Genomic DNA, 21,606 nt, shown 5'->3' with positions numbered 1-21,606 from the left:
AAAATCGAGGAAAAACACAGGATACTGTGAATGTTTAAGAATGGATAAGTGATGCTAAAGGGCAACAACATAAAACAAAGTAATTCAGACCAGCTGATGTTAGACAGCATGTGTTCATAGGTTTATCTTATAATTTATTAAAAAACAAAAACAAAAAGAAATGGGAGCCTGGTCAAACAGTTACGAGCTTTGTTTGGATGTTGCTTTTTATCAAGTGTGCTTTTATCTTAGAATTACAAAATGTAATTCAGTGTCATGGTCTACACAGAAAAATGGAGAAGAAAAAGAACGTTAATGAGTCTTAAGTCTTCGGTTACAGATGTTTGCCGTACTTAAACTGTTATCCGATTTTACCATTTAAAAAAAAAAAGTTAAGCGGGACAGATTTCTTTATATAACATTGAACTTTGTAGAGTTGATCGATGTACGCCTTAAAGGAGGATAAAAGAAGGAACAACATAATAAACAGGAGAATGAAAGAAATAATGAAATGCTATGCAGTGTGCTTGTTTCAAAAGTTCCATTTTATATCCTTATATGCAGCTGTTGTTTTTGTTGCGGTGTCTTCTATGACTATTTCCTTGTTCTGACCTGTGGGCCATGTTACCAGTTCTCCATTTAAGTATGCTGGTCCCACTGTGAACAAAATACATGAAATAAACATGGCACGAAAAATGTTGGGATTCAATGGCTCAATCCTTTAGTTTTGCAACACCAGTGATGCTTAGGCATGTATAATATAATATAATATAATATAATATAATATAATATAATATAATATAATATAAAACGAATTTTCACCTGGTGTACAAGTGATCTTAGGTTCCTCCCACTGTCCGTTGCTCTGACATGTGATGACAGGATTCTGTCTCTGGATGAAGCCTGGCTCACAATAGAAGCGCACCTGTGAATTCGCCCTGTACTTTAGTTGGCGACGTCCAAACATCTTAGCGTGCAGAACAAGAGGGGGCTGACCACAGAATGCTGCTAAAGAGAAACAAACAACGATGATCTTTTGCTCTTTCTGGGCCAACGCGTCCCTGCAGAAGGTGATGTACTCACCAATGCCCTTCTTGCAGGTGTAGGAAAGCTGGTAGTTGCAAGGGATATCACTCCAACGGCCATCATCATACCACACTATGACAACACAATCCTCCCCTGACAGGAAGTAGCTGTCTGGTTGTCCACGATACCAGTTCTCAAACAGCTGACAGAGAGAGAAAGAGAGAGGAAAAACAGGGGAACAAAATAATAAATTAATTGAATTAAATATTGGAACTTGCAGTTGCAGTTTGGAAACCCCTGCTCTAGTGCATGTCATTTTCAACTAGTAAGATACACTGTCTTATTTTTATTTTTTTATTTTTACAGAAAGCCAAAATAGCCTCACCAGAGGGCTCCCATCTGACCAACGGAAATCTCCCTCGATGGTCTTGTCATTGAGACCGGTCCACTGATATTCCCTGTATTTATCTAAGGAAAGAGAAAAGCAAAGAAATGCCAAATAACCAGCATACACTGTCAGTAAGACACAACACAGACTCCATTTCCAGTTTAACACCCGGATCCATCATATATGACAAAAATGCATGGGCTCTTTTAACACAACCCTCATTCACTGACATGAATAAGGTGACACGTTCAAAGCCCTTCAACGTTTTGATGATTGTATAGAAATGCAGAGGAAAATGCTGGGCCCCTCAATGTTATGTCAACAAACTTGGTCCTTTATGAATTCCTTTATGTACTGTAAGCTAAACCGCTTCAGCAGTTTGACACACCTCTTTTTGACTCTTTATTTAAGCAATATCACTCAGGCAAGAGTGCTGCTTTTCTGATTCAGTCATATGGTCGTGGAAGATATTGTTTTTATGTAACAGTTCAGTAAACAAGAAGTTAGTATTAAGCAGGCTAACTTACATTTTAGAGACAATATTGGCATTAGCTTAGTCCATTTTTGCTCTTCACCAATGAAAATAGCTCCCAACGAAGCCAAAGCAGATTTATCCAGTGCAAGTATCCAAATAAACACACTGTAAATGTTTCGTTCCTGAATAAATCAGTGTTTTTTGAACAAATTGGCTGAGTAAAAAATTCAACGACTTACTTATAATAGAGACTTTGCTTTGTTTATTGCTGATTGAATCAGTGTTTTTGAACAAATTGGTAGAACGAATGATGATTCACTCATCACTCATCACTCACTATTGCGCCACTGGTAGAACGAATGATGATTGACTCATCACAGAAAGAGTTACTGAAAAATCAACACCACTTGTGAAGACTGACAACATCTACAACCTGAAAATGACACCTGCTTAAACACATTCCATCGGGTTCAAATCAGGAGGCGGCCCTATCATATGACTTCCTATCATATGATGTTAAAAATTTAAACTTGATGGAAAAGTTCAAATTTTTAACATCATATGATAAGAAGTCAAACTGATAGGATCAACAGGAGGGTTCACCTCTACGAACAGCTGTTCAGACATACCATTGATAAACTCCTGTTCCTCAGGTGACATAACAGAGACCAGGTGACCTCCGCACATGCGACAGTGCTGCTCTGCAACCTCCCATTTCTGCCGTTTGGTGAAATGTTTGTAACAAAACCCTTGGAACTTTTCCCATCCTGGTTCACAGTGCTCTAGATCTTTTTTGGAAGAGAGAGGACAACATTAAGTGCATTAAGCAGTCTAATTTAAGTTGTGTTAATAAAAATAAAAAAATCCTACAATTGCTAATTTTTTTTACAATGTAAAAGTATAATGAGGCATGCAGGTCACTCACCTGTCTCGCAGAAGTCTCCTCCATAGGTGGGTAGACAGAGACACCTACGACCTGCTCCACTGTCCAAACAAGTCCCTCCATTTTTACATGGGTTCTCCAAACATGCATCTAAAAGGCCATTCACGTTTTTATAGCTGACTAATAAAATATTGCACATAAGGATATAAAATCATGTATGATTATAACCACAAGGTGGCGTTACTAAAAGCCATTTTGAGACCGTATGGCACACAACTTGTGGACCACAACTCAAAAAACAGGCTGAAACTGGATTTCTGATTGGTTCTGTTAATCTGTATTTATCTAAAACATGCCATAGCAGAACCGAATCCGTTGCCTTTTCTTTCTGATTGTTCTGTAACTTATCAGTTTCTAGTCATCATGGCCCCACTAAACTCCTTCATGCACCACTGAAACTATTTGTTTTGATGGGGGTTACACACTTCTGATAAATTCTCTCTATCTGTCTGCACTGTAGTCTTTGATAGACGTGCTAATCAGTTGTTACAGATTAGTGCATGTCGGTTATCAAGTTTCCAGGTATTTTAAAGAGATGTACTGTATCTAACAATGTTTGGAGGATAAACAGCGCCCCCTTTGGAGATATTATGGGTAGGTCAAGTGATTTAAACAACCAATAAATGGTGCTATCACTCCCATCTGGTTTATTTGTTATTTAGTAACAATTTTGACTATATTAAAAATTATTATTTGAATCGTTAATTGAAATAAAGCCGAAATAAAATATAAAAATCAGATGGTGAAAAATTAAATGTTGCTATTACAAATTAAATAAGATGAAGTACTAAAATGATTAAATGAAATAATAATAAAATAAAACTGAATATTATTTTTAAAATAAAAAAGGTTACTTGCATTTTTTTTTTAAATGACAAAAGCACATAAGAAAATTACTGAAACCAAATATAAAAATAAAAGATCATTCAAAATATTAATAAACACTATAATAGTATATAACAACACTGGTTTAAGGGGCCTAGTTTAATATTTTATTTATCATTAAATAACACTAAAATACTTTTTTTTTTTTTTTTTCTTCAAATGAAGAGAGATTTTCTTCATTTCTTCATAAATGAATTATGAGAAAAATGAGAACTATAGAAGATATGTTTGGCCCACTTGCAGTAGTACAATGTGTTTACCTGAAATGTAGCCTGTCCTATCCAACACTTTCTGTGTAGGGCTGGCAGGTAGAGTGGCAGACTCAGGTGTGGTTTTAACACGAGTCTCATCTTCCGTATTGTCTGTGTTTGCTTTAGTCATGAGTTTATAATCATTATCATCATCATCATCTTCATTGTCAGCTGTTGTAGTGGATGGTTTCTGGGTTTGCTCTATGTGCTCATTGATGGGAGCATTGGTGGAGTCAGATTCACTTAAGGCTCTGATGTCTGTGGTAAGTGCAGCTTCTCCACTGAATTCAACATCTGCTCTGAACTCTCCTGGGTTTGTGGAAGAGGCCACAGTCTGCCAGATAGGACTTTGGGTCCCACGAGGAAGAAATGTAACCTCCAGACTTGTTGTGGGTCCCACAGTGCTGTCCTGATTATCTTCATTATCACTATTGGTTTCATTATGCTCCTGCATATCTGTCAGGTTAGAGGGAGTGATGGTGGACACTTTTGAGTATGGAAGCTTAGTAACTGAAGACCAGTTTCCTGGAGGTTCTCCTTCTCCAGAGGACTCATCCTCATCGCTGTCTACAACGTTGAAAGTTATAGTAGAATTATTAAGCTCAGTGGATGTGGTGATTAGGTGATTAGGTGCTTCTCCAAGACCTTCCTGCTCCACCTTCTCCAGTTCTTCTTCCACAATCCCAAGGCCAGATGGAGTGGTGCTTTCAGGGAGGACTCCTTCCATTTCCTGTGGAGAACTGATTTCTACTTGTGCAGGCCCATGCGTGGTTGATGTGCCAAACAGATAAGGCATAGGGGTGGTCAGCAGTGTGACTGGCAGGACATCATCATGATCGCCAGAACCTTCAGACGACTCGGTTTCCTTCAATGTTGTGCTCACAGTTGAATAATCGCTGACATCATCATCATCTGAGACACCAAGAGACACAGGAACAGCTGAGGTCTCCTCAGTATTGTGATGGTCTGCAGAACTGTTTTCATGAATGGGTTTAAAAGCTGACAGTGAACAAAATCAAAGAATATTAATGTCATTTATAACCATGATCAAGACATGGAAATCAATCAATCAATCCATCCATCCATCCATCCATCCATTCTGTTTAACATCCTTCCCTCGAGAATAATAAAAAAAAAAGTATAAATTGAGTGTTCATTGGAGAACGCTCATTGTCGTTGAGACCCCTTGTCCAAGACCCCAGGACTTTTGTCGTACTTGAACCACGAATACAGATTTTTTTTTTAAAAATGGATTCGAGGAGTTTTGAGGTTGAAAAGTAACAAATCCTTCCCTCGCGGGTCAATTTGACCCCCATAGGAATGAATGGAATGCGGGGAATGCAGCAGTACACATAGAAAAACCTAAAAATGCTCAAAATTCAAATTAAAAACGCTACTTCGCCAAAAATGGATATTATAATGTCTACATGTGTATCTAAATATATATTTTTTTTTTCACAAGAGGTCGGCAAAGACAACCAATGTAAGATATTTTGAGCTGAATTAAAAGGTTTATGCATGAAATTGTGAGTTATTTTGAATTTAAGTTGAAAGAATTTGAGGAATGTGCTTAAATGACTAAATGACTATTTATTTATTATTTATTGATCAAATCTAGTCATTTAAAGGTAAATAAAATTAAAAATTGAAATTAAAATCTCCCAAAAAAATTGCATTAAAAAATAGAAAAGATATTATAAAAATTTAATTAAATAAGCTTTCTGGTAAAAAAAAATTAAGTATAATTTTAGGGCTTCGGGTCATTTTGACCCGCGAGGGAAAGATTTGTTACAGGACGCAAGGGAAGTTTTGTCTATAAGGCCTCTCTAAACCATCAGATTTTAAAGCTTTTTCCAAAAACTTTCCAAACATGATTTAAAGAATGAATGAATAAATAAAAACAAATTTAAAGGCATTTTCAATTCAGTTCTGAATGGCACACAACCCTGATTTTGATATATTTTTGGACACAAAAATATCATTTGCTGATACACTCAGTGAATATTTTGTTTCTTTTTACTTACTTGTGCTAATATTGTTCAGATGTGTTAATGAGAAGCTCTCTGTCTCAGTCTCAGTTGTCGATGCTCCATATGTCTCTGATATATGTGGAGTGACCAAATGTTCTGCCTTTTCTGTGGATAACAAGGACAAATCCTCACCGGAACCATCCAACCAATCTTCAGTGGTGGATGTTCTTACTGAGGTGGACTGAGTTGTGTGTGTAAAAAGACCTCGTTCTTCATCTGACTCTGGAGCTTCTGTGATATTTCCTGCATTTTCCTCGACTGTAGCACCTTCAGGAAGATATGTTGAGGGACCCGACTGGACTGGAGCATTGTACGTTGTGGTGTCATTGCTTGAGTCATATTCCATCGTAGTGCCCTTAGTAGTCGTAGAGATCTCGCTAGTCACATGATCTTCATCCTCATTCTCTACGCTGGTGTCAGGCATGGGTTGGAAGTGTTTGGACCCCTCTATCTCCTTCGGTTGAGAGGACGGTGCCTCTGTTGTCTCAGGCTGAGCCTCTGTAAGTGGGATGAAGTCAATGGGCTCTCCTGGCTCAAAGTTGGTATCTGGCATAGGTTGGTAGTGTCTATGATTGCTGCTCTTAACACCATCAATTGCGGAAGCTTTTATTTCTGGTTCTCCTTCTTGCATGACATTATTGTGTTTTGGATCCATGAAAATCTCTGGAACAGACTCAACTTTTTGCAAGGTGACCTCAGTGGACTCAAGATATCTGTCTGTGCTGGCTGGGGTGGTGATGTCTCTTCTGGTGCTAGCAGTGACATCTTCCTGAGAGCTTGGTGTGTGGTTGTGTTCCTCAGGTTCTGAAGTAGTCTGTGTGCTGTAGACAGAGAAGGACTCAACAGCCCCCTGAGCTTCATTTTCGGACTGTTGAGTGACCTGATCCATGCTGTACTCCTCTTGGGGATCTGTTAAAGTCACAATATGCTGTTCTGTGTCCTCTGGCTCTGTTGCCATATAATCTATAGGTGTGACTGTCTGAGAGTTGCTGTTAGCTGCAGAGGAAGAGTAGAATAGATACATTTATCCAAGCATTATGATTGTATGGTGATTGATTATGCCTAATAATTTAGGTCAGGGGATTCCAACTTTTTGATACCAAGAACCCCCAAACATTATGATATCAGTGGGAGGAACTAATTTCCTAAAATATAAAAGCAGTTCTTATATTTTCATGTATAAAAAAACAAAACATTCATACTGTGTGAGAAAAATATATTTAAGAACACACAATGCATATTAGTGCTCTCATATATCACAGCTTTTGAACTGTTATAAATGTGACTAAATTAAATAGCTAGCTTTTACATGGTCATTGTACTATGAAATTGTTCAAATATTATCAAGAAAACATTTACTTTTATTCTTTTTTTCACAAATAGTATTATTTTTTAATTTTAATTTTATTGTCATACAAAAAATGTCACAGTCACACAAATCAAACAATGATTTGTCCCAAAAGGGGGGGAATCATAGGGATTATAGGGGTGGTAGTGGCGCAATGGATAAGACACATGCCTTTGGTGTGAGAGATCCGGGTTCGAATCCACTGTGAGACACCAATGTGTCCCTGAGCAAGACACTTAACCCCTAGTTGCTCCAGAGGCGTGCGACCTCTGACATATATAGCAATTGTAAGTCGCTTTGAATAAAAGCGTCAGCTAAATGAATAAATGTAAATGTAAAAGAATGATTATTGCTCAAATTAGAGTTTGTTATTCATATGGTCTCTAGACTCTAGCGTATGCCTGCATATACGGTACAAACTGCGTTCCGTAAGGCTTTCATATGGAACGCTTATTTGATGCCTTAGATACGGGATGATTCTGTATTATACAGAACAGTGGCAACTCTATGTGCAGCCCTAAAAATGCATTTATTTCCCTCAAATTTTTTTTAGACCCTCTAGCACCCCCTGGGGGGGTCCCAGATTCAAACCCATCAGTCAATACCTCTGAAGCAGTAGACATCATGGGGAGTATGTGGTTCCGGGAATCCTGTTTGATTGCTAAATCGATAGACTGTCTTGACACCAGGTTCAGAGCCCCCACACCGTTCACGAGGGGTCACAATGGGGTAGCGAACGCTTCCATCAGCAAGCCAGCCAGGACTGCAGTGATTCAGACCATCATTCCATGCGGCATACAGCTGGCCAGTGGTGGCTAGTTGAGCTCCCTGCTGTTCACAGTATGTCTTAGCTTCTGACAAGCTGAAACGCTGTGGGGTCGACCCATGAAAAACCTCCCCTAAAAACAGTTACATCAATGAATGAACAAACATTTTTGCTTTCAAAAGTCATTGTAAACAGGGTGCATTCTTTGAATTGGGAATTCTTGCCAATATTAAGAGCTAATTTGGAGCATAGTTAGCATTGTTTGTAAAAGTGAATATTAGCAATGTTTTGGGATTGGTTTACCATGAATGTTCTCCACATAGCAATACACGTCAAAGAGTTCATCATTTTCCATCATGCCATAGTTTCGAACGCCTGGTAATCCATCCATGTCTCCAAAACAGCCTTCACGGGGCATTTGGATTGGGTATCTAAGAAGGCATTGCATTAAAACATTTTAATGGACTTTAAAGATGCATGTATTTTGTCATTATTAAAAACCATCTAAGCTTAATCTTGTTGTTACCTAAAATAATTTCACTGCACTGGTTAGTGTCTGGCCACTTTTTCAGCAGCCTTGGCTACGGAAGTATTTTTCCCAATAATCTTTCCAATAGGATTTTTTTTCTTCAACATTAAAAAAAATTCACAGTGCTTCATGGGAGTGGGCAGACCTAAAGAATTCCATTGCTGCGATTTGCTTGTCATGAATCATTGAGATTTCTTTGCAGAATTATTATGGGTAATATATAGTTTTTCACACAGACTTCTGCTGTTAAACATGATTATTTAAAAATAGGTTAAAATATTTGTGAGTTGATTGTTTTAACAAAAGCATATACCTCTGATTATCTATTCCAAATATTAAATGTTTTATTTTTTGCATTATGTGTGAATAGACAAATTGCTAGTCCCTGGAAACTTGTCTGCATTACATCTAGTGTAAGCATACACCTCACAGGGTGGCATAATTGGTTATTTGATGTGTCTATCACTCACCTAACAGAGCGATCTGAAACCCAACCAGCGTCACACTGCTCATAGCCACTGTGGTACGCAGCCACCAGCTGCTCTGGAGAAGCAATCTGAGCTCCAATGTCCTCACATGCATCTTTGGCCTTATCAAAAGTGAAAGCATAGCGACTTGAGGTGTGGCGGTAGTGGAAAACAACACCTAAGAACACACAGCATATTAGTGATCTCATTTATCACAGCTTTTGAACTGTTATAAAGTATTAGTAGCCATTTACTAGTGTGGAAAATTTCTGTCTTATTAAAACACTGCATTTGAAGAAAACAGTCACCGTATTTTATTATTAGCTGTAGCAATTTTGCGCAGCACAAGTGTTTTCAACATTGATAACAATATAGATTTTTTCTTAAGCATCAAATCAGCAACTTTTTTTCCTGTATTTTGAATCAAAACATTTTTTAAACTATATATTATACATAATTATGTTTAAAATAAAATATACTACAGAAGTCTCTTATGTCCACCAAGGCGGCCTTTTTTTTATTTTATATATACTGTATATATATATATATATATATAATGAAATGTTCTTTATATGTATTTGCATTTTATATACATTTATTTAATACAATTAGGCAGGAATTTCTATCACAATCTTATGAACTACTTCAAACCACTACTCATTATCATCATGACAATATGTGGCAAAATCTAAAGTTTTGTCACAGACAGAGACTTTAATATAATAATCACCTTTTACTTTGACTTGGGCCTGGTCGTGAGCATCCTCCAAGCCGTGCTGGACTTCACAGCGGTAGAAGCCTGTATCATTTTGCATCAGCCCATCCAGTCTGAGGGTAAGATCAGCTGAAGAGGCAGCATAATTCAGCAGTGAAGCCCTGCCTTTATACAACTCACTCACCTTTACCCGCTCACCACGGGCCACTAGGATCTCTGTCTCTCTGTTTGATGAAAGAAAGCTCCATTTGACTCGTGACTGGGTCAGTACGGCATGCCGACCCAAAGACAAGGACCGGGAGAGACTCACCAGGCAGGGCAGAGTCAGGGAGCCCCCCAAAATGGCAGACACTGGGCTATCAGGAATGGCCACTTGTAAGAATGTGTTCTCATCTGAGGAAAAGACATGAATGAATGAGGTACTAAAGAATTGACAGTTTAATACTGAACTGAATTGGATTTCCATATTCAATATTTAAAGCTTAGGTCCCACTTTACATTAAGTGTCTTTAACTACTAATATTTAAATGTATCATTTGACAATGCAACAATTACAACAATGCACTTATTATGTATACAAGTTTTTACATTGTACTGAATAATAAAAAAAAAAACCTGCATGTAATTACAGCTGTAATTAATTTAGGTAATTACATCTATAATTACATTCCCCTTACCCCCCCCTTACACCTAACCAGATCACAAAACCTGTTCTTTTAATTGTACCCATATCCCACCTCAAAAGCAGCAAAAGAGTTCTGGATTAAACTTTATTTTAAGGTGTCCATGTTACAGTGTAATTATACATTTAAGGACTGAGTAATATTAATTAAACAATAAGTACTTGCTTACTATAGGGGAGGGTTATGAATGAGTTTTTTTTTTATATAAATTACTGTTATTACAACAGTAAGTAACATATGAAACAAGGACACTGTAAAATAAAGTGTTACCGAGTTTTGCAATACAATATGAACACATTAAGTACATTGTATCAAACATGTTTTAATGTAAGTACTTAGTAGTTAAAGACAACAAATATAAAGTATGACAAAAGCTTATAATAGCATTTTAATGTGCATTTACAGGCTTTACATTGCTGGAAGGCAATAAAAGTGCAATAACACACTCTGTAACTGGTATCATAGTGTGAATGTTTGACTCTAAGAGCTGTCTGTGACCTGTACTGTTGTTTATCATTGATTATATCCTGTGTCTTGAACAGTAGAGGTGAGACAAACCTGCTGCAGGACGTAGGACGGCCGAAGATGACAAGACAAAGAGGCAGATGGTACGCAGCAGTATATGCAGGAACATCGCTGATCTGAGACCGAACACAGAAAGAGAGAGAGAGAGAGAGAGAGAGAGAGAGAGAGAGAGAGAGAGAGAGAGAGAGAGAGAGAGAGAGAGAGAGAGAGAGAGAGAGAGAGAGAGAGAGAGAGAGAGAGAATAGAAACAAAGTCAAAGAACAGCATTATAAAAGTCAAACTGGAGCTGTGACAAACCACAACATAAAGTCTTTGTGTTGAAATGAAAGAAGCAAACATTTATTTCCAGTACAGTAATTTAGCTATATGTCACTGAATTTAACTGCATTCTGTTCCAGTGTAAGTTCATGGATATTCATGGGGAAATGACACACTGTCTTGTGTGAGAAAGTGAGAATTGAGAAAGAGGGAGAGAAAGTTCTTTGTGCCTCTGTTGTTGCCAGATTGTGTGAATTCACATACTACATTTTTTTATTCACATTCTGAGTTCTTGAGTCTTTGAAATCAGACTGTTTGACTGCAAAAATTGTATAGCTATTTTAAAAGCATTAAGTGACTAAATTAAGTGATTTTTAATATGTTGAATTAAGGAAATAAAAAAGGGGGTTTTCAAACTTTTTAGGAGGGATCACCGCCTAGACTCAGCAAACCCAGGGACCACAAAACTATAATAATAGAATAATAGAAAAAATAATAATGCTAATAAAAATAACTGTCATCAAGACCATTAACATTATATAATCCATAATTTAAAAATGTTATCTATCTATCTATCTATCTATCTATCTATCTATCTATCTATCTATCTATCTATCTATCTATCTATCTATCTATCTATCTATAACTTAATATTAATAATATTAATATGCTCCCTGAACTACTTAAATTACTACCATATTATAATATATGGTACAGCAAATAGCCACATGATTAAAGTTCAAACTGGCATTTTCATATACAATAATAAATAAACCTATATATTGCACAGCGTTATCCACATAAACACAAAACACCATCAGGGTAGCACACTTTAAAAAATATGAAAAATATGAATTTTCCTATAAGAATATAATTAGATGATATTATATACAGGTAAACCAATTAACAAATACTTAAAATGTTTAAAGAAAATGGTATATTTTTAATAATCTTCTCCACAGATCCGCCTTTGATGCCCTCTGGTTGAAAACTCTGGTTTTAAAAGCATGAGCCTGAATAGAACAGAACAGAAAGGCTTGCCTACATTTCTAATTTTCACTGCAGACCCACAGCATAGTCTTTAGAGGGTGTGTTTATTCTTTACACAAGGAGATTTTGCAAACTTATAATTTGTGCTGAATAACATTTTTATTTGTTTTATTTGGCTTTATGTGTGGCTAACCTAACCCTTTGCATTTTTTTTTTTTTTTACAAGCCTTTCTGAATCAGAGGTTAGTCGAGAGCTTGCTGGACTGAGGATTTGGCAACCCTGTGCTATGTCCAGCTGGCATGATTCAGATCTATGGAGTCTTTGGAAGCTCTTGTATGTGCTTTGAATTCTGACGAGTCATCGAACAGACTGACTATCCTTTTCTAGACATGAGCATCTTTTTACCAGTACATCCATCTCCGCTAATGTCATCTTTATGCACCTGTCTCTGTGCAGCTCTTAAACTACACACAGAGCACAATATAGACTGTGTTTAGTTAAAACGGCCCAGTGAAAGGGAATGTTTTTAGCAGCTAGATGGTTTCTAAGTGAGACAGGCCGAAATAAATAAATAAAAGACCACCTGCTAGATCCACTGAAATACTGTTTGTAAAGACTGAATGAATTGAATAGTCATGCCCCAAAGAGTGAGCCAGAAAAGCAAGTAGACATAACAGTGGTCCAGTGATTCTAACAAATTTTAAATATCTCAGTGATTTTTTAAAAACCCATATGCAAATATTCAAATAAGTTTTAGCAACAAATTGAAAGCAATTTTCATGTAGGACTCCAGGCACAGTTTAAATGAAGTGGAAGGTAGTGAGTTGATTACATCAGTTTAACATGATAACATATCATTGACTTTAAGTTATTTTAACAACAGGATGTTTACGGTGATGTCTGTGCAAAATAAGGGGTCATTTAAGTATCTAATTGTTACTCTTCTCTGTTTACATGAAATCTTTTACAACCAACCAGATGTGAAATTACAGACTACATCCCTAAAGAAAGACCCTCATCTCTGATGTGTAATGTTACCTAATAGAGCGCACGCTGATGTAGAGGAAATTTACTGATGCAATGTGAGTTTTAATCAACGAGACAGACATGGAAATGCAATGGAAGTGGAGTTTTTTTGTCTTCTGAACAATTAATCTGTTTACCACTTTAAGTTAAAAAAAAAGAAGTAAAAAACTAACCTTTCAGCTGTGCTGCCATTCTGGATCGCAAAAAAATAGGATGCAGGAGAAGCTCAACACTTACTCCATCAATAAAAATCAAAGAAAAAATAAACACAAATGCGTTGTTTATCTAAAGTCAGTTTTGTTTATTAGTATGGTTGAATTGGATCATCAAAGGTCAGCAGCAAAGACACTGGTTAATAAAATGAGATTAAAAATAAAAAAAGGAATGTGTTACTTGAAAAAAGTAATCTGATTACACAACACGTTACTTGTAATGCGTTACCCCCGACACTGTATGTATGTATAGGACATGTCCACTGTAGGCTATATATATATAATTTGTTTGTTTTTTTACATAAAAAATAAACAGTATGATTTGCATCTTCTTGAAAGAGCAACAATTCCACAGCACACTTCCTTGATATAACCTTTTTCTCCTGCTTTCAATTTAAAAGTTCACCAAAGATATGGCCCATTAAGCGCTCTGATCCAGAGGTTCAACAGAAGTGGTTTACTGTAAGTACAAGACAGGAACTACAAAGGCCAGAAAAAGCTGAATTCTTGAATTCTGGGCACAAAAGCCTCAGACGCACCAGAGCAGGAAGTTCTGACGCTATGGTGCATTTTTTAGAGATGCAGAGTAATGGGTACATGGAAACGGTATGCCTGAGAGGAAAAGACGAGAGAGATGAATGGAAACTGGCATGAACTGGTTGACCAGTAGTTGGATACACGAATGTGTGTCACCGGCGCCATAGAGGAGGAGTGTGTTTGCAAATTCACTTTACCTCCTCTAAAAGTGCACTTGGACTTTAATCTCCAGGATTAAGGAGAGAAGCACATCATTTTTGTGACCAAAGACTGAACAAAGCTGCATTGCTGTTTAAGCAACTATCTGCAGGTATTGCATCTGTGTCTCTGTTTATCTTGTAACCTGTTGTTCTTGAGAACATTATCAACAGACGCCAGCAACATTTCCTTAGGCCAAAAGTAAATCCAGATGGCTGCAAGGGCAAACATGGAGGACAGGGCCCAGCAACCTCAAGAGTGCTTAGGCAAGCATCTTCACGGACGCCTGCTGTCTGGAATACAGAATGACTTCATTTATTTCTCTTACAATTGATTGTCCAGAAAAGTATAAGAAGCTCACAATTCCCTGCTGAAGACTTGGTTAGTCTTGGACTAGTTTGTGCCATATTATGCCCATACTGGATCTTTTGGATCAACTCTCAGACAAGGGATGGTAAAACAAAGCAGACATACTTTCCCTCACACATCATTCTCTGTGGAATGCTGCTCTCTTTTGTATTTTCCCCATTTTTTCCTTTACTTTTCCATGCTTGGTCATGGGCACTATACCCTTGCTCTTTCTTCTCTCTCAGTGACACACCCACCCTCAGACTCAAGCCATTTCTAACCTCACGTGACTCTCTGCGACTTCGTCCATCACCCGGGGCAACACCACTGTCCCCAGAAACACAGACCGACCGGAACTCACACAGAGAGAGACAGAGAGAATAATTCTCCCAGGCTGCAGAGGTCTGAGGTGTTTTTAGCCAAGCAGGCAGTGGTAGATCTGGCTAGCCAAGCATACAGCCATTCTCTGAGCTCTGTAAGAATCTGCAGAGAACGGATCTGAATAGTGGACTGAGCCTCACAACTAAACCAGAAAAAAAAAACATTAAAATAAAGAATACAAAACGTATTCACCTTATGTAGCAAGGCGGAAGCAAGCCATTTTTTATGTTATTGTGTAGGCACTTCTGATTCATTAACTGATATATAACTGGAAGAATAACAAAATGGTTAAATAATTTGCGCTACAAACCAGTGTTTATAACTCATTAATTATCAATAATGTATTATTACCAAAAACATACATTTTCAATGAATACAACATATACTACCATATACATTTTTTTTAAGTTCTTAAAAGAAGTCTCTTATATGCTCAACCAAGGCTGCATTTATTAGATAAAAAATACAGTAATATTGTGAATTATTATTACAATTAAAAATAACTTCATGTGATGGCAAAGCTGAATTTTCAGCAGCTATTACTCCAGTGTCACTTAATCATTCAGAAATCGTTCTAATATACTGATTTGGTGCTCAAGAAATATTTCTACTTAGCAATAAACTGCGTATATTTTTGTAGAAACTGTTAAAAAAAATTGTCATGATTCTTTGATGAAAAGAACAGTCTTTATTTGAAATCCTTTGTACCACTATAACATGTCTTTACTGTCACTTTTGATTAATTGAATGCATCCTTGCTGAAGAAGGATAAGTAAGGATAAGGATTGCTGAATAAGTATTCATTTCTTTAAGAAAAGGCTTTTGAACAGTATATATTGCCATTAACCTAAATTAATAAAAGTGTTACTTTTTTAAAGAAACTATAATATAATATAAAATAATATAATATAATATAAAATAATATAAAATAATATAATATAATATAATATAAAATAATATAATATAATATAATATAATATAATATAATATAATATAATATAATATAATACAATAGTTAAATAAATACTAATACTTAAATAAATAAAAGTTAATAATGGACAAACTGAACTATTTATAGAAAGACAGGCCGATTTTATTTTTCTACCAGCTGCAAAAGCTAAATTTGCTTTACATTAAGATGCATGTTTAAAATCATTTAAATAATCTCCTCAGATCTGAACATAGTAACATCATTAATATTTAAAAAAAACATTTAAGGGGAAAACGTGACATTAATGTATGAATCAAATGAAGAAAGTATGCAACATCAAATCTTTTTTTCTGGGAATCTGCAACAATCCCATCCTGCATTACTTTCTCAGTGGTTTATCACAAGTGACCCTTTACTCTTCACATTGGGGTGATCAGGACGGGACATGAGTGCTGTACAGTTAAATTAGGTCAGATGTGTCCTGCAGGGGTTCAGGCGAGTATTTTGGCTATGGTGATTGAAAGAGAGAACACCTAAATAATTTGAGAGGAAATGATTATTTTATTCCAAAAGAGATACTAAATATAAGTGAAGGCATAAATGTATATATTTGTTCACAACGTCTTTAAAGAAAAGCAGCAGTGGATAAGAAGATGCCCGGATGCCTCACAGCAGGACTCAAACAGTTTAACAATCTGACAGATGGTATAAAGGATCTTCATCCTATAACCGTTTGAAAAGCACTCACACATCGACTGACTTCAGCTCTGTTACACCTATTTGAGCGATGGGTTAAGAAACAAGCTGAGCCACTGTGAAGTTTAAAGGCTGAATAAAGTGCTGTAATTTTACATTTGAAAACACACAGCAGACATTCTCAATAGAATAAAGTTCAATCGTGTAAGCACTGGAATAACTGCAAATGTAGACCAAACAGGTATTCATGAATCATGTCTCTCATGCTACATTTGGCACCTGGATTTCTGCTTAGTTTGCTCCACAAAGCAAAATCATCCAGCAGGTGTGCTGCACATATCTCTTCCCCATTTGTACAACCACATCTAATATTTGTGTTTACAAAGCCTTTAGTCTCAGGCACAATGTTAAGATCTACTTAAATTTGCTGGAGTCACTAAAATCAGCACAATGTTAAAATGGCATTTGACAAGACTCAATTCAACCTTATATCCACATCCAATAATATAGTGCTGGGTAGATTACTAACAAATTGTAGTTCTTTACCGAATCGTTACGTAGCCTACGATGTAGTTAGTAAAAATGTAGTTAGTAATGTAATCCATTACATTACACATTTTAGGTCAAATAATCTGACTACATTTTGATTATTTTTGATTTAACTTGTTTATAACATTGAATAGAATAGAATAGAATCATGTTGTACCATTTTAAAAACAATAAAAATTTTACCATGTAATTATAACCACCTAGTGGCTGGTCTGTGTGTGTAATTTCACAAAACTAGAAGACTCTGTAAATGTACATATGCAATAATATGCTTTTTCAGAAAGGAAAATTTAAAACACAAAAAAGAAGAATTAGGGAGAATCTATATATTATGAATTATTTACTGCCATTGAGTAATTTTTGGAATCTGATTACGTAATCCAGATTACATGTAATCTGTTACTATCCAGCACTGTTTATATAGATTTAGATTTATGTCCCAACGTAACATTAATATGTGATCTGATACACAAGAACGAATTTTGTTCATGATTACATTAGCAGTTCTTCTCAGCACTCAGTAATCTGAAAAATATTATCTGCAGAGCTAAATAACTGACTATTTTTGTGCAGTAATTGCATATTTAGGTAATGGAAGTTTTTTTTTTTTTTAGGTTGATCGTTTACTACGGTTGCTGCAAGGTTCTCAGGCTCAGTTTCTGCTTATGCATATAAGACACATTCACTTAGAAATGTCAAGAGCAGGTGTCGTCTTTTTGAAGGCTAAGTCTGTGAAGAACACTTATGCACCTTCCAACACTGACAAGCTTTCAAACACATTCTAAACAAATTCTAAAATTAATTCTCACTACAAGCACTCCAGGAATAGATACATGCTCAAAATTACAAATCCAAATGAAAAGGGCTTTACAGCCTGATGCCATTAAAGAGCCTTTGTAGTTTCTCTCTCTCTCACACACACACACACACACACACACACACACACACACACACAAAACTGTACTCGATGGTGCTTTAAAAATCCGGATGCAAAAAAACTGATCTCAAGAACCTATAATGAAACATCAAGAACTTTAAATCTTAAAGACCCATTTGCAGCCAAAAAATATTCATAAAAAGAAAAAAAAGGTTCTTATGAAGAACAAGTATTTAAGAAAGTATTCTAAGAAACACTTTATCAATTAACACCTATTAAATAAAGTTAGCCTATATTATAACAATTTTCTGAATAGATACCACTCTGCATAATAGTCTGTACCAGACTAATGTCTAATTCACATGGGATGATGCAACATGCATATTCAGCATTGTAATGTCCACCATAGAATCTTATGCTGTGTGCTCAAACTTGAAAACATGCTGGGCAGAAAATATTCCGCATAAGCAGAATTCACTTAGCCTACTAATCCTAAAAATCCAATAGCCATGAAACCAGTTTTCTAAGTTGCAACTGATTACAGAATCATTATAGTCAATTTAAAAGCCACATACCTCATTCCAAAGGATTCCTATTGAAAAGCCCCCGTTTAGATGGAGAATTGTATAGTCTCATAGAGTGCAGAGACTGGAGATGATGGATGCTGTGAACTCGTCCAGAAGAGGAGAAGAAAGAGAGAGAGAGAGAGGATGACAGAGAGAGGAGGAATAAAGGCGCAGGAAGGATCTCCGATCAACCCACTCTCTTTAACCAACAGGGTTCATTTTCCCATTTGTCCCTTGGCCCGATGAAGAAAGTGGGAAGGGACGGAGAACAAAGTTAAAATGTCCTAAATTAGAATGAGCTACGAGAGAGAGAGAGAGAGAGAGAGAGAGAGAGAGAGAGAGAGAGAGAGAGAGAGAGAGAGAGAGAGAGAGAGAGAGAGAGCTCGTCTCCTCGAGAAAATTAGAAGTGATGCAGGTTTTATGCGTGCCATTGTTTAACGCACAAAAAGAAAAGAAAAGAAAAGAAAAGAAAAGAAAAGAAAAGAAAAGAAAAGAAAAGAAAACGATTCTGTTGGTTTAGCGTTTAGCTCCAGGTGTCAGTTGTTGAGTTCATAACTGTTGGGAAACCGCTCTCTTGGCCGACATTTAGCTGATTCTGTCAAAGCATAAAGCAAAATTAAAACCTGTCGAGGTGAACTTACATTTCAATGATAAAACAAAGATCAAATTGCCACACGGGCCAATTTTTGTTTCAGTATCTAATTATTTAAGTGATTAAATATATTTTAAAAGTGTAAAAGACTAAAATGGTAGCCCTATGAACCATAAACATAATTATGTGAGATAACACGTTCACGCCATGTTGTAATTACCGTAAATAAGAGACGACAACACGTGAAGCTGTAGCCTATACAAGGGAGCTTTTCACGTCCTCGGATAAGGATTTATACGTTTCTCTTGCATTGTTAACTCCAAAATAAATCTGCAGTAGTCGCGTGGTACAGCGGTCACGTGGTAGGCCTATAAGTCTCTCAGAAAATGACGAGCCTATTACGATTTTTTTTTTTTTTTTAAATAAATATAATTCATTAATTAGGCTTAATTATAATTCACTCATGAATTATAATGTATCTGTTTTTATCTAAAAACGTCAGCTTTCATTTTTGTGTTGTCTTAATGTTTGTTCAAGAGATATTCAACACAGAATGAAAGACTGTGACATTAGTCTACTCCCCTTATGTGGAGGGAAATGTAGGCTAATCATTTTGTTACATGGAGGATACATTCACTCTCACTGAATCTACCCATTGTTTAAAATAAGTATTCCTATTTAAAGGGATGATCAACTTTGTATTGAGCAAGAGTCCAAGGGGTGGGTGCCACAATGAATGCTTAGGTTCACTCATTTTCTAGACCACAACAACACAGTAAATGAGAATTAGATGGTTCTATAAGCGTTCAGATCTGCACATTTCCTGGCTAAATAAACATTGTCATGGCCAAATATAAGCTGCACGATTCTGGACCAGCGTACACCTTCCGTGACTCGCTCAGCTGACTCTCCAAGCGAAGGGAAATTTGTGTCAAGATCGGTGAGCTCTAATAACCAGATCCCTCAGTAATGATGAGACAACTGCTTATTCAGAGAAATTACCAGTCTGAAATGGTTTAGAGGCATGAGTCACTGCTGATTCACATCTGTAAGTTTGAATCCGATCCATTTGTGAGTCATGTCTGTGAAGGCAACCGCATTTGCAACAGGCCACAGTGTCTAGCCTGTTAAAATGGTAACTTTCAGAGATGAGAGGTTGATGATAGAAGGTGATTTGTTTCTGCACAGAGAGAAGAGGGTTTGTATCACATATTTTTTTTATGCACATTTTAAATGTGTTTAATCAACACAGCTGGCTGTCTCATACTCTGTGCAGAAGATGAAAAGTCAGGTATCACTCTGAGCATCTACAGGAAATTACTATATGCAAAAAAAAAAAAAAACATTTTACATAAAACTACAGTACATTATTTATTGGCTCTTGCATTATGGTAATCCTTTAGTAATGAGCAAAGGGTACTTATTTCTGTACCACAAGATTACCTCAGTCTGCCAACCATTGAGGATTTTAAAACCTGATCCGTTTTACAGACATTACTACCATCCACATCCAAGCCACAAGTGGGAAAGTATGAAGTCACTGGTTGCCGTCTCTCTGCTGCAGCGCACCATTAACCCCAATTTCATCAATGACACTTTACAATAAAGTTCACATTGTTAAGAAAAGTTAATGCAATAATAAACTAACAATAAACAATTTATAGCATTTATTAATATTTAATCATCTTTAAATATTTAATATTACTAAATCTAAAAGCTATTATATATTTATTATTGTTAATTAATATTTGTCTGTGATGCATTAAATAATGTTCATTTATACCTTATTTAAACTTCAAATGTATTTTTTTTTTATTTGTACATGTAGAATTTAGAGTTAGAATGTAGAGTTTAAAATGTATTATTTATATATTGCAATAACTAATATCAATATAACCTTATAAGGTATTATATATTTCATTCCAGATTTACCATTAAAGTAATTAAAAGACAGATTAGGGCTAAATTATATAATGTTTTCAGTTATTTACATAATTATATAATGTTATATAGTTTCCAAAAAACCTATTAAGCATTGGAAGCACAACTATTCTCGATATTGATGAGAACTTTTTCTTGAGCATCAAATCATTATATTAGAATCATGTGTCACTGAAGACTGGAGTAATGATGCTGAAAATTCAGCTTTGCCCTCACATCACATAATAAAACATAAAAAACGTATACGTATACGTATACGCATACGGACACTAATGCATCATCCGGCAAACCATTGAATGTGGATATCTTTTCTCCAAACAAATATCCACCCATTCCTTATAGGAGACTCTTGCAGATAAAAAAAAAATAAAAATAAAATAATTTGTGTTGTAACATCAAGTAACATCTAAGGAGTCATATCATTGTTAAATTTTCCAAGTATTGATTTTAGTTTGGGAGGAAGTTCTGATTTATCATCTGTCCACTAAATAGG

General features: G+C 36.0%; 2 protein-coding genes across 4 annotated transcripts in view; one reads left to right on the top strand and one right to left on the bottom strand.

The window, feature by feature from the left end:
* The window catches only part of hapln2 (hyaluronan and proteoglycan link protein 2), a 31,583-nt gene extending 23,576 nt beyond the window's left edge, over positions 1-8,007 (top strand). The window contains exon 9 of one of the 2 annotated variants that reach the window (XM_082149504.1): positions 7,879-8,007. In XM_082149504.1, the coding sequence (XP_082005630.1) occupies positions 7,879-7,936 (58 nt within the window). In that variant the 3' untranslated portion in view covers positions 7,937-8,007. Of the gene's footprint in view, positions 1-1,371; positions 1,860-7,878 lie in introns of those variants that run through there. The other variant, XM_082149505.1, reaches the window with a different exon arrangement.
* On the bottom strand, positions 118-18,842 carry bcan (brevican). 2 transcript variants are annotated; one of them, XM_082149501.1, is made up of 14 exons: positions 18,590-18,842; positions 11,044-11,126; positions 9,818-10,195; positions 9,091-9,265; positions 8,395-8,522; positions 7,931-8,224; positions 5,972-6,973; positions 3,957-4,946; positions 2,794-2,901; positions 2,498-2,656; positions 1,391-1,473; positions 1,063-1,207; positions 802-987; positions 118-636 (listed from the first exon to the last, which is right to left on the bottom strand). In XM_082149501.1, the coding sequence occupies exons 1-14, from the start codon at positions 18,592-18,594 to the stop codon at positions 512-514; spliced, it is 3,861 nt and encodes a 1,286-aa protein (XP_082005627.1). In that variant the 5' UTR covers positions 18,595-18,842; the 3' UTR covers positions 118-511. The 2 variants fall into 2 exon arrangements, with proteins under 2 accessions (XP_082005627.1, XP_082005628.1); XM_082149502.1 differs by having other exon boundaries at positions 802-984; positions 18,590-18,841.
* Between the last annotated feature and the right edge of the window lie 2,764 nt (positions 18,843-21,606).

Source organism: Leuciscus leuciscus (assembly GCF_965113295.1).
Source record: "Leuciscus leuciscus genome assembly, chromosome: 20".
Classification (NCBI taxonomy): domain Eukaryota; kingdom Metazoa; phylum Chordata; class Actinopteri; order Cypriniformes; family Leuciscidae; genus Leuciscus; species Leuciscus leuciscus.
The sequence above is the reverse complement of the archived record's forward strand: the minus strand, read 5'-3'. Positions and strand labels throughout refer to the sequence as shown.

Excerpts from the sequence above, each read along its gene's own strand:
- bcan (XM_082149501.1), bottom strand. Across the intron at positions 9,266-9,817 it reads GGCCCAAGTCAAAGTAAAAG|GTGTTGTTTTCCACTACCGC; the intron begins GTGATTATTATA and ends GTGTGTTCTTAG. Across the intron at positions 988-1,062 it reads CACCTGCAAGAAGGGCATTG|CAGCATTCTGTGGTCAGCCC; the intron begins GTGAGTACATCA and ends GTTTCTCTTTAG.